This window comes from Haliaeetus leucocephalus, unplaced genomic scaffold (genome assembly GCF_000737465.1).
Source record: "Haliaeetus leucocephalus isolate CR32 unplaced genomic scaffold, Haliaeetus_leucocephalus-4.0 Scaffold68, whole genome shotgun sequence".
NCBI lineage: Eukaryota > Metazoa > Chordata > Aves > Accipitriformes > Accipitridae > Haliaeetus > Haliaeetus leucocephalus.
In genome coordinates, this window is record NW_010972504.1 from 3,402,083 (window position 1) to 3,413,162 (window position 11,080).

The 11,080-nt window shown below is 64.6% G+C and overlaps 1 protein-coding gene across 1 annotated transcript in view; it reads left to right on the top strand.

Annotated features, from left to right (window-relative positions):
- Positions 1-213: 213 nt before the first annotated feature.
- The window catches only part of PIK3C2B (phosphatidylinositol-4-phosphate 3-kinase, catalytic subunit type 2 beta), a 14,823-nt gene continuing 3,956 nt past the window's right edge, over positions 214-11,080 (top strand). The window contains exons 1-15 of the mRNA XM_010579958.1: positions 214-1,125; positions 2,865-2,965; positions 3,087-3,241; positions 3,373-3,493; positions 5,728-5,839; positions 5,950-6,029; positions 6,111-6,174; positions 6,417-6,563; positions 6,867-6,900; positions 7,240-7,435; positions 8,379-8,501; positions 9,354-9,521; positions 9,720-9,831; positions 9,920-10,062; positions 10,920-11,075. Of these exons, the coding sequence (XP_010578260.1) occupies positions 214-1,125; positions 2,865-2,965; positions 3,087-3,241; positions 3,373-3,493; positions 5,728-5,839; positions 5,950-6,029; positions 6,111-6,174; positions 6,417-6,563; positions 6,867-6,900; positions 7,240-7,435; positions 8,379-8,501; positions 9,354-9,521; positions 9,720-9,831; positions 9,920-10,062; positions 10,920-11,075 (2,624 nt within the window). The remainder of the gene's footprint in view (positions 1,126-2,864; positions 2,966-3,086; positions 3,242-3,372; positions 3,494-5,727; positions 5,840-5,949; positions 6,030-6,110; positions 6,175-6,416; positions 6,564-6,866; positions 6,901-7,239; positions 7,436-8,378; positions 8,502-9,353; positions 9,522-9,719; positions 9,832-9,919; positions 10,063-10,919; positions 11,076-11,080) is intronic.

The window sequence follows — 11,080 nt, forward strand, 5'->3', positions numbered from 1 at the left end:
CTGAGCCCCTAAACGTTTCCTTTTTTCCATCGCAGAGAGGAAGGGCTGTACCACCAGCGCTGCCAGCCTGACCCTCCTTAGCCAACCTTCCTCCTTGTAGCCTGCCCCAGCCATTAACCCTTGCCTTTCCCCTCCGCCCAGGTGGCCGGCGGTGCAGCATGCCTTTCTCCTGACCTCTGAGCCCAGGAGGAAGAAGTCCTGGTCCCCGGAGAGATGTCCGCCACGCACGGCAATGGGGAGCACTGGAAGTCCCTGGAGTCGGTGGGCATCAGCCGAAAGGAGCTGGCGCTGGCAGAGGCGCTGCAGATGGAGTACGACGCGCTCTCCCGCTTGCGGCAGGACAAGGAGGAGAACCGGGCCAAGCAGCGGGGAGACCGGCCCCTCATCTCCTGGGACGATCCCGCTGAGAGGAACGGCTGTGCCGGCATCAAAGCGGCACGTGGCCTCTCCGGTTCCGACCCCATGCTCAGCTACAACGTCCCGCTGGCCCCCGAGGGTCCCCCCGCGCCCGGACCTCCACCTGGCCCCAGCCCCCCCCAGCCAGACCCCCAGCCCTGGCTGAAGGGACCCCTGGCTGGGGACTATCTCTACATCTTCGAGGGGTCGGGGGGGGACTTCCTCGGGGAGCCCCTCAACGGCACCTCGCCCCACGACGGCGGGGGCAGCTCCCCCAAAAAGCTCTCACCGCCCCCGCTGCCCCCCCGGAACTCTCTCTGGAGCTCCTCCGAGGGCACCCAGCGCTCGGGAAAGGGGTCCCCCCCATCTTCCAAAGGACCCCAGCCCAGGGACATCAACATGTTCTCAGCGGCCCACGAGCGGGCTCACGGCAAGCTGCTCGGCCGCCGCATCTCTGAGGAGGACCCCTACGGCATCGCCGACTACGGCGGCATCAACGATGCCATCACCTGCCTCAACCTGAAGTCCACCTACGAGTCGGAGGTGCTGCGTGAAGCTGCCCGTGGCTGGAAGGAGGGCAGGAGCATCTTCGAGAAGGAATCGAGCGGCAAGCCGGTGGCACGGAGCAAGACCATGCCCCCCCAGGTCCCCCCGCGGACATACGTCTCCCGTTTCGGCAACCGGAAAAATCTGGCACCGAACAAGAACCGCAGGATCTCCGTCGACCCGGTAAGAAGCTTTTCTCTTCCTGCCTTGGAAGTAGGGCTGGGATGGAGCCAAGGTGCTGGGGAGAGCTGGGAACCCAGAACCGGGATGCAAACGGGGCCACGGGTGCCTGCGGCTTTGCTGGGTTTCCTTCGCTCCGGGTTGGTTTTATTTGTCCTGACACCGGGGCTCCTCAGAGTCTTGTTTGCATCACTGTCGGAGGCATCTGTGCGCTGAGACTCCGTCCCTGGGGGTTATTAAGACCCTTCCAGATTGCACAGCTCCCCGAGGGGTGCGGGATCATGCAGCCGTGGCCAAAATCCTCTGGGGTGGGTGAACCGGGGCCGGGAAGCCAAGCAGAAGGGCAAGTCCCACCCGGTCATCATCCCGCTGCTGCCGAGCAGGCGGGATGCTCCATGCGCTGCCATCTGAGCGCTGCCTCCTCTCCGCACCCTCGTGCCCAGACACTGCTGGTCCCCAAACACTGCCCAGACCCCAACAGCCGAAGCCTGGTGCCCGCAGGAGGGCACCGGCAGTGCCCGGATCCAGGGCTGGCATGGCACACGAGCACCCTGGAGCTGCTGCGCCGGGGTTGCAAGCACGCACCGTCTCCGCATGCCGTGCTGCAGGTGGTTTGTGGCGGATTTGTGTCCCGTCGACTCATGAAATATCACAAGATCCTCCGGAAAGAGCCGGGAGTCTCCTCCCGAGAACCGGGCGATCGCTTTCCTGTTCGGCTCGCAACGTCCTTTCCGATCCCAGCTCCCTTCTTCCCTCTGTCGAGCGGCGAGCGGGATACTCCTCTCTGTGCACAGAGGTGTTGGGGGGCTGCTGGCACTGCCGCTGTCTCTCTCCCGGGGCTCCCAGGCCCCCTGTCCCCAACTGGGTGCCCGTTGCAGGGGCAGAGCCCCAGCTCTGGTGCAGCTCATCCCGCCTCTGGCAAGAGGAGGAGATAAATAACGGGAGAAGTTGCCTTCCTCGCAGGGTCCCCACTCCACGGGGAGCGAGGGATGCAGCCGGGGACCGCCGGCGGGGGCTACGTAAGTCACTCTCGGCTTTCTTAGTGCCAGAAACTAATTATAAAAGAGCATTAAAATTGTCTTTAGCGGCTGCTGTGTTCTCTGCCTTTCTCTGCCTCCCTTTAGCTGTTGGCTGGGTTAATTGCTCTGACAGTGGGGCCATTGTTCGCTGCAGAAGAGCAATGGAGGCCCAGGGACCCCCACGCGCGGGGGGGAGCCTGGCACGGCGGTGCGGGGTGGGAGGGCGGCGTGTGGGGCTGGGCACGGGCACCGGCACAGGCTCTGCTGCAGCACCCTGGTGGCCTGGGGACAGTCCCTGCCCGTCCCACGGGCATCCTCGGCTCCATCTCTGCCCATCTCTTGTCTCACTGGGGAATCTCCCTGCTGGGGCTTTTGGAAACAGCCTGGAAATGGCCAGTTTTGTGGGCAGGGAGCTGGGGGCAGCGAGACCTTAGGTCTCCCTTCTCCCAGCTGTGGGGAAGGTGCTGGTGCGGACGTGGGTGATGCACCCTGCGGCTGGTGCCCGCCTGGCCCAAACCCCTCCTGTGCTGGACCATGTTTCTCCCCCCCCGTGCTGCTGCAGAGCTGCCTTACCCCCAGCTGCAGCAATGCCAGGGCAAGCAACGGCTCTCGGTGCCCAATACTCTATTGGGAGGATCCGGCAAACCCCGTCCCGGGTGGGCGGTGGGCTGGAGCCCCCCGGGACGCTGCAGCAGGCTGATGGGCTGGTGCTCTGCCCCGTAGGTTGCCCCCCGGCCGCATTCCTTCGCCAACGGCTACGAGCTCTTTGAAGTCTCCGAGGAGCGGGATGAGGAGGTGGCTGCTTTCTGCCACATGCTGGATGTGTGAGTACCCAGCCAAAGCTGGAGCATCCCACTGCAAAATGCCCCAAAACAGGTGTTTTTTTGGGAGGTGGGGCAAAACCCAAAGCAGGGCAGCATCTCTGACCTGTCCCTGCCTCCGCAGGCTGCGGTCCGGCTACAGCACCAAGGACTATTCCCTCACCGGCTTGGTGTGGAGTGCCGTCAACCTCAGCCCCGAGCAGCTGGGCCACGGCGTCAGCCTGAAGGTGACGGTGGTGTGTGACAGCCTGCGGGAGCCCCTCACCTTCACCTGCGACTGTAAGTGTCCCACGCCGCGCAGCTGCTTGCAGCAATTGGGGGGGGAACCCCAGCAGCCCCCAGGTGAAGGCTCTGGGGGGGGGTGTCCCACCATCCCCGGGGGCTCACAGTGTTGTCCCTTCTCTCCGCAGGCTCCTCCACCGTGGACCTGCTCATCTACCAGGCACTGTGCTACACGCACGACGAGCTGCACACTATTGACGTCGAGGACTTCGTCCTCAAAATCTGCGGCTTGGAGGAGTTCCTGCAGAAGTGAGTATTGGGGGGGGGGCACACGACACAAGCCAGGCATCCCGGGGCTCACGTGCTCGGCCATGCTCGCCCCGTGCGTAGCCTCGGCTGGGTGTGATGGATGGTCAGGGCTGATCCCGGCGTGCACAGCAGGAGCCTCTCCTCTCTGGTTCCTGCCTCCTGAGCTGCGGCGATGCTTTTGCCAAAAGCAACATGTTGGGAGCATCTTTCCCGGTGGCAGGGTATCCGTCACGCTGACCCCTGCGCGCCTGGAGAAAGGCTTGAAAACCAGGGAGCTGCCAAAAAAGCTCTTTGGAGGAGTATTAATAACAGACATGTCATGTCACTGAGTGGAGCGGCAGAGCCCAGCTTCTCCAAGCCTGCTGTTTAAATCGCAGGAGAAGGTGGAAAAGGGATGTGTTGGGGAAGAGTGGGTGTGGGATGCGTGGGAGCATCAGGGCTGCAGTGGGCTCCCTTGGCTGCAGAGCCAGGGATGGGTGATGGGGACTGAGACCTGCACAGATCCCTCCTGCCCTCCCTGTCTTGCTGCCTTTCCTGGAGGAAGGCTGCATTTCCGTAGGGATTTTGGGGTCTGACAGCTCGGGAGAGCTCTCTGCAGAGGAAGATGCAGCAGCCATGCATGCACAGGCACATGCCGTCCTTCCTGGCGGCTCGGTGCAGCCAGCCGGCTCCTGCTGCTGGAAAGCTGCCCTGGGCCTGGCCCTGCCGCGGGAAATCTGCGGGAGCTTTGCCACGGCCTCCAGGAGCTGCTGGTTTAGGCCCTAAAGGGACGGCTGGGAATTGCTTAGCCCGGGAGAGCCTGCGCGGCACCCGAGCAGAGCCCAGGCTCTGCTCCTGGCTGCCTGGCACGGCCATCTGAAGGGGTTATTCCCATCGGTGCTGAGCCCTTGTGCTGCCAAGCAGCCCAGTGCACGTGTGTGCACGTGTATGCACGTGTACACGTGTGCACGTGTGTGTTTGCACACAGCAGGGGTGCAAGCTGTTAACTAGCCATGTGTACAGCAGCATTTCTCTACAGCAAACCTCTGCTGTGGGTGGCTTGGGGCTGCCAGGGAGCACCCAGCTGTACGACGGATTCAGCCAGCTTGGAGGGCATTTCCCAAAGGGGTGAACCTCCTGCCTTTTTGGCAGGGAACGGCATCCTGGGCACGAAGCGGGACAGTCCCTGGTGAGCGTTTCCCCAGGAGCCAGCGCGGGCAGGCACTGCCATATCTCCCGGGGCCCTCAAAGGACCTTTGAGAAAGCCCTGGGACATAAAGCCCTTTTGTCGCCGATCTTTTCTTTCCACATCTTCCCGCAGCAGAGAGGATGCTGGAAGTGCCAAAACCCTCCCTGCGGAGCCGGTCGGGCCCTTGAGCTCTGCAAACCGGCCTGAGCCGCTGTCACTTGCTGCCCGTTTGCTTTTGCAAGGCATGGGGGGAGGCAGGACCAGGCAGGGGTGCTCAGGATGCTGGCCCCGTGGGTGCGTTGCTGCCTGCGCAGCTGGCTGCGGGCAAGGCTCCCCGCAGCACCTTCCCCACGTGCCCTCTCCCCATCCTGGCCGTGGGGCAGGACACGGCACCGGTGGCCACGTGCCGATCGGACTCCGTGTCCCCGTCCCCTGCAGCATCGGCGAGCCTCTGGGGGTGCTTCTCCCACCCCCCTCCCCACTTCATCCTGCCATTGCAGCTCCGTCCTGCCTGCAGCCTCCCGCACCCCCTCGGCACCGTGCCCATGGCTCTGCCATGCCAGCCGGGGCTGAATCGGCTCATTCTCCCCCGCAGCCGGCAAAGAAAGCGAGCGAGCTATGCGGGTCCCGCTCCGGTGGGGCTTGCCATGCCAGTGGGTATGGTGGGACCAGGCTGTCGCTCCCTGCTCTGGGGCTCGCCCCGGTCCTGCTGTCAAGCCAGAGCATCCTCAGGTCCACGCTCTGCTTCCCACGCGTTGGCAGGCAGGTCCAGGCACGACGGGCTCCTCCGCACCCGCTCTCAGCTCTGTCGCGCCAGCTGGGCCGGGCACGGCTTTTTGGAGGGTGCAGGGGAAGGAGGGAAAACAATAGCTTATTCTTTGGGTTTCCTAGTGCAAGCGACACCGTACCATGAACGTCCGTTTGCAGGCGAGGCAGCCCCGGCCGAGCCCCGGCTGACGCTGGCTGGCCGTGGGGTGTTGGGATGGGGCATCCCGGGTTGAATTTTGGGGCATCGCGTGGGATGGAGAGGGGCCACGGGCTCAGCGTGCGGTCTCTGTCCCCGCAGCAAACACGTACTGGGCAGCCATGAGTACATCCAGCACTGCAGGAAATTTGACATCGACATCCGCCTGCAGCTGATGAAGAGGAAGGGGGTGCGCAGCGACCTGGCCCGGACGGTGGGTGCCCGGGTTTGGGGGGCGGCGTGGGGATACCCCTACCATCACCCTGCTGCGGGAGCACCCGTGAGTGGCCAAACTACTTAAGCACAGCATCTCTCCATCTCCAGGCGAACGATGACCAGAGCCCCTCCACCCTCAACCATTACATCCACCTGCAGGAGAGACCCATCAAGCAGACCATCAGCAGGTAGGGGGGACGTGGCAGGACCGGCCCCCCCATGCCAGATGCCCACCTGGCCGGGGCTGAGCTCTGTTCTCTGTCCCCTAGGCAGGCCCTCAGTCTCCTTTTTGACACCTTCCACAATGAGGTGGATGCTTTCCTGGCAGCCGAGGTGAGCAGCAGGGATGGAGGGGGGCATTTTTGGGGCCACCTTGCCTCATTTGCTGCGGACTCTTTCCCCTTTTCATTATGGGGCTCTAAGGGTGCATCAGGGAAAGGAAAAGGCCATGAAAGTAGGGGAATCTGAGGCACGGGCTGATGCACTTCCCAGTGCATGGTGTGTGGGCTGCAGGGAGCAGCCCCTGCCCCCTCGGCTGCCCGGGGGTCCCACGTCAGCCTGCCTCTGCCCTCCAGGGAGACTTCCCGCTGAAGGCAGAACGGGTGATCCAGTCGGTCATGGCCATCTGCAACGCCCTGGCTGCCGTGGAGTCCCAGGAGATCACGGCAGCCCTCAACCAGATGCCCCCCTGCCCCTCCCGCATGCAGCCCAAAATCCAGAAGGTGAGTGATAGGTGCTGGGGGGCTGTTCCCTGTGGGGTGCGGGACCGGGGGGCTCGGCCGGGAGGCGCAGAGGGGAAGCACATTTTCACATCTGACTTCTTTCCCTCCTTCCTCCTGCTATACCACGTGGAAAATTCCTCAATAGCTGGGAGCAGGCAGCTGCCTGGCCGTGCTGCCTGCTCCGGCAGCCGAAGAGCCTGGGCTGGTTACGTAAAGCGGCTGGCTTGGCGAGCAGTTCCCCGCCGACAGCGCGGGGCTGATTCTGATGTTGCTCTTGTGGTTTCTTTCTTTTTTCCTCAACAGGATCCAAATGTTCTGGCCAAGAGGGAAAATCGAGGTATTTCTGTTCTCCTCCTCCCCTTCTGGGCTCAAGTTCTTAGTGCTTTTAATCTCCAAACCCCTCCCCCTCAATTATTAAGGCCAAAAATGTGTTTGAAACTGTTCTGGTTAAGAAAAGAGGGTTTCTGGAGGCGATGGCTGTTGTTCCTCCCAATGAACGCAGTAAAATGGGAAGCCTGAAATTCTCCCTCTCAGCCTCTTTGTCCTGGGGGAGACCTGGCCACAATCCAGCCCCCGGGGTCCCTCCAGCATCCTGACCCCAGCCCAGAGGGACACCGCGGGGGGCAGCGGGGCCAGCAGCTGCCCCGTCTCACCCCTCTCCAAACCTTCCCTTCAGAGAGGATCGTGGAGAGCCTGACGGCTGCCATCCTCAACCTGGTTGAGCTCTACTGCAGCACCTTCAACGCCGACTTCCAGACGGCCGTGCACGGGAGCCGGGAGCACGGCGTGGTGCAGGAGGCTCGCCTGCTCTCCTGCCCGCTCTCCTTCACCGTCTACGCCACGCACCGCATCCCCATCACCTGGGCTGCCAGGTAAGGGCAGCCGCCTGGACCTCACTCAGCCTCTGCCTGCCCGTCCTGGGGCTCACATCCACGTTAAACACCCCGTAGCAGGGGTATCCCTCCCCTGGGTGCCTGAGGAGTGTGTCCCTGTCCCAGATATTCACCAGGCATGGGAGGGAATAAGAGCTAACCCACCCCAAGCCTCCTAAAGGGCAGGAATATGGGGATGCTGGTGCTCGACGGGATGCTCGCAGCCAGCTGATGCCAGAGCTTCTGGGTGGGACGAGCTCTGCCACGCTCGTCCCATCCCAAGCCCACAAATCCCCAGGGCTGCAGCATCGCTCCCGGGCTCGCCGCCACCCCGGGGGATGTGACAGATGGCTCCGGTACAGCAGGGCCAGGCTGCCCTCACCCCACATCAGCGGCGTGCTCCTTTGTTAGGTGCCTCGGTGCCCGTACCCGCTTTCGGCCCCGCGCGGGGGGACGGCAGGAGCCCATCGTGGGGAGGGCTTGCGAGGCAGCGGCGCCGGCAGCAGCCGCCCCGCCGGGGACCCCTCGCCTTTGTCCTGTCCTTAATGTATTCCCCTTGGTGACTGGCTCCGAACAAAGCGGGTAGCCTGGGAAATGCCGGCATCCCCTGACCTCCGGCGCCCCGCAGCCCTCCCCGGATTGTCGCTCGGCACCTGCCACATGGCAGGGCCCCCCCCCTCCCCGGCAGCCCCCCGTGTGATGGTATGCACGGTGGCATATGGGGATGGGGATGGGGGTTCCCGGCTCTGCACCCCCTCCCTGCCGCAGCCCCCTTCCCAAGCCCAGCCTGGGGAAGGCACGGAGGGGCAGCACCTCCGTCCTCCCCACCCCGCTTGGTGCAAGGTTTGCCCCAGGGTGGGGTGAACCCCTGGGTGCCGGCTCCCCTGCCCGAGGCAAAGCTTTCCGCCTCCCCGGTTCACGGCTCCCTCTGTTCCCCTTGCAGCTACGAAGATTTCTACCTCTCCTGCTCCCTCAGCCATGGTGGCAAGGAGCTGTGCAGTCCCCTGCTCACCAGGAAGGCCCACGTCTACAAATACCTCTTCCACCTCATCATATGGGACCAGCAGTAAGGCAGCGCTCCGGCTGTGGGGTGGGCAGGGGGGTCCCGGTGCCGTACCCAGCCACGCTGCCTTCCTCCTCCTCCCCTGCTCCAGCACCTCGTCTCTGCGCCTCTCCCCAGTTTTCGGTTGTCAGAAGCTCTTGTGTCATCCCCGGGAATAACACCAGTCCCAGCACCAGCCCTGCCCTCCCGGGACCTGCATGTTTGCACCCAGGAAAGGGGATCTGCTCCAAAAATAGCCCCGGGAGCAGGCAGGGAGGCTGTGCCAAGCCCTCACCACGCCTGGCATTCGCAGTGGCCCGGGGAGGTGGGGATGGGACAGGCTAATTTTAGAAGGCGCCGATGCCCCCCAAGGACAGGCGCCGAGCGGCCAGCGGGACGGCGGGGAGCGGAATCGTGCAGGTCCCCTCCGTGGAACGATCCTCTTCCCGTGCCCACCCGCGGGCGGGATGTAGCTGCCGCCCTGGGCTCCCCGGGAGCGTCGGAGAGGAGCCTCTGCCCCGGGGTCCCACGCAGCCCACCCTGGCCGTGGGACGAGGTCAGTGTGCGGTGGGGGCCCTCCGTGGCAGCCCCCCTGCCCCGCGGTCATCTTCCCGGGACAGAGAGCAGCAGGACTCTCCGGTGCCAGGAGAAGACTGGGGTACACAAGCAGCTGGCTCTCCCCAAACCCCGCTGCCCGTGACCTCCATCCCATGCTGGGGGGGACGTGGCACCCCCAGTGCTGGCAACAAAGGCGTCTGTTGGGCTGGGCTATCCTGGAGCACGCTTGGCATCCCAAGGCGGGGGGCTGGCCGGTGCCGCTGGGCGCTGGCGGTGCCCGTCCCTGGCACGGCTGAGCCACCGGCTGCTCTCTTGCAGGATCTGCTTCCCCATCCAGGTGAACCGTCTGCCGCGGGAGACGCTGCTCAGCGTCACGCTCTTCGCTGTGCCCATCCCACCCCCGGGGAGCTCCTCTGACGCCAGCAAGCAGCGGCGGGTCCCCGAGGCCCTGGGCTGGGTGACCACCCCCCTCTTCAACTTCAGGCAGTACGTGGGGCATCCCGCCACGACGGGCACGGCGAGGGGCCGCGCCGGCATCCCCGGGGGGGACAGGAGGGTCCCCAGCACCGCGGGGTCCCCAGTGCCTTGGCTTAGCGTGGGGACAGCATCACTGCAGCAGTGCCACCCTCCTGCCCCGGCAGGGTAGCTCCCAGTGCCGGGATCTCACCCATCCTCCTCCTCCAGGGTCCTGACCTGTGGGCGAAAGCTCCTGGGCTTGTGGCCGGCGACCCAGGACAACTCCAGAGCCAGGTCGAGTGCCCCCAACTTCAACCAGCCCGACAGTGTCATCCTGCAGGTACGTCCTGGTGGGGGGGGGGTCTGGGGACACAAACACCCCCCAAGCCCTGCATGTGGCCCCCACTTATCCTCTGCCTCTGCCCCAGATTGACTTCCCCACCTCCGCCTTCGAGGTGAAGTTCACCAGCCCGCCAGCGGCCGAATTCAGCCCCAAGTACGAGTTCGGCAGCCTGGGGGAGGAGGACCAGTGCAAGCTGCGGGAGGCGATGCAAAAGAAATCACTCTACTGGTAAGCAACCCCGGGGAGGGGGGGCAGGGGATGGCATCAGCCTGCCGGTGGGGGGGACTCTGTTGATAAACCTCCAGCACTGCCCCGGCACGCACAGGGGATATCTGAGGGTCTGACCCTGCCTCTGGCTGCCAGCAGCTGGGGATGAGGCTGGAGCCTGGCATTTGGCCGAGCTGCCTGCCCATAGCTGCCTGTCGTGGGTCCTTCTGCGCTCTGCCCTCCCCGGCTGCCCCTCTCTGGGGAGGGTCTCTCCAGCCACGTCCCCTCCAGTGGGGACAGCTGTCCTGCCCCTCGTCCAGCCCAGTATGGCTGAGCTGGCCAGAGTCCTCCGGCGCCAGCTATAAACGGGAGGATCAGGTATCGGCAGCTGCGCAGGGATCCACTGCACAGGACAGTGCTGACGCTCCTTGCAAAAAAAAGCCTGGGGTGCACGGCCGACCCGGCTGGCTGGGGGGTCCCCGGGCAGGGGGACAGCCAGGGCCATCCCTGCAGCAGCTCAGTCAACCCCTGCGCATGGGTGCTCGGGTCCTGGCTGCCCCTTGGGTGATGGGGTGCAGTGTGGGGATGGTGGGGAGCCCCCTGTATCCTGCAGCACCACGCAGACCTGTCTGCTGAGCTTGCCCCAGCCGGCGGGGGGGGAATGCAGGCAGGATCCTGCTCTCCATCAACTCTTATTTTTCACAGGCAGGGCCATGGTGGGGCAGCAGGGAGGGCTCAGAGGGCTTTATCGGTGTCCCACGCACCGTGCATGATAGGGACAGGGGGATCCCACATCCCAAACCTGCCAGCCCATCCACGCCATCCCCTCCCTCGCCCCAAGCCTGAGCCGTGTCCCCCCCATTCCCCCGCTGCTGTAGGCTGATGGACGCTGACCGCAAGCGGCTGTGGGAGAAGCGTTACTACTGCCACGCAGCACCCGGCGCGCTGCCCATGCTGCTGGCCAGTGCGCCCAGCTGGGAGTGGGCCTGCCTGCCCGACATCTATGCCCTGCTCAGCCAGTGGACCTACATGAGCCACC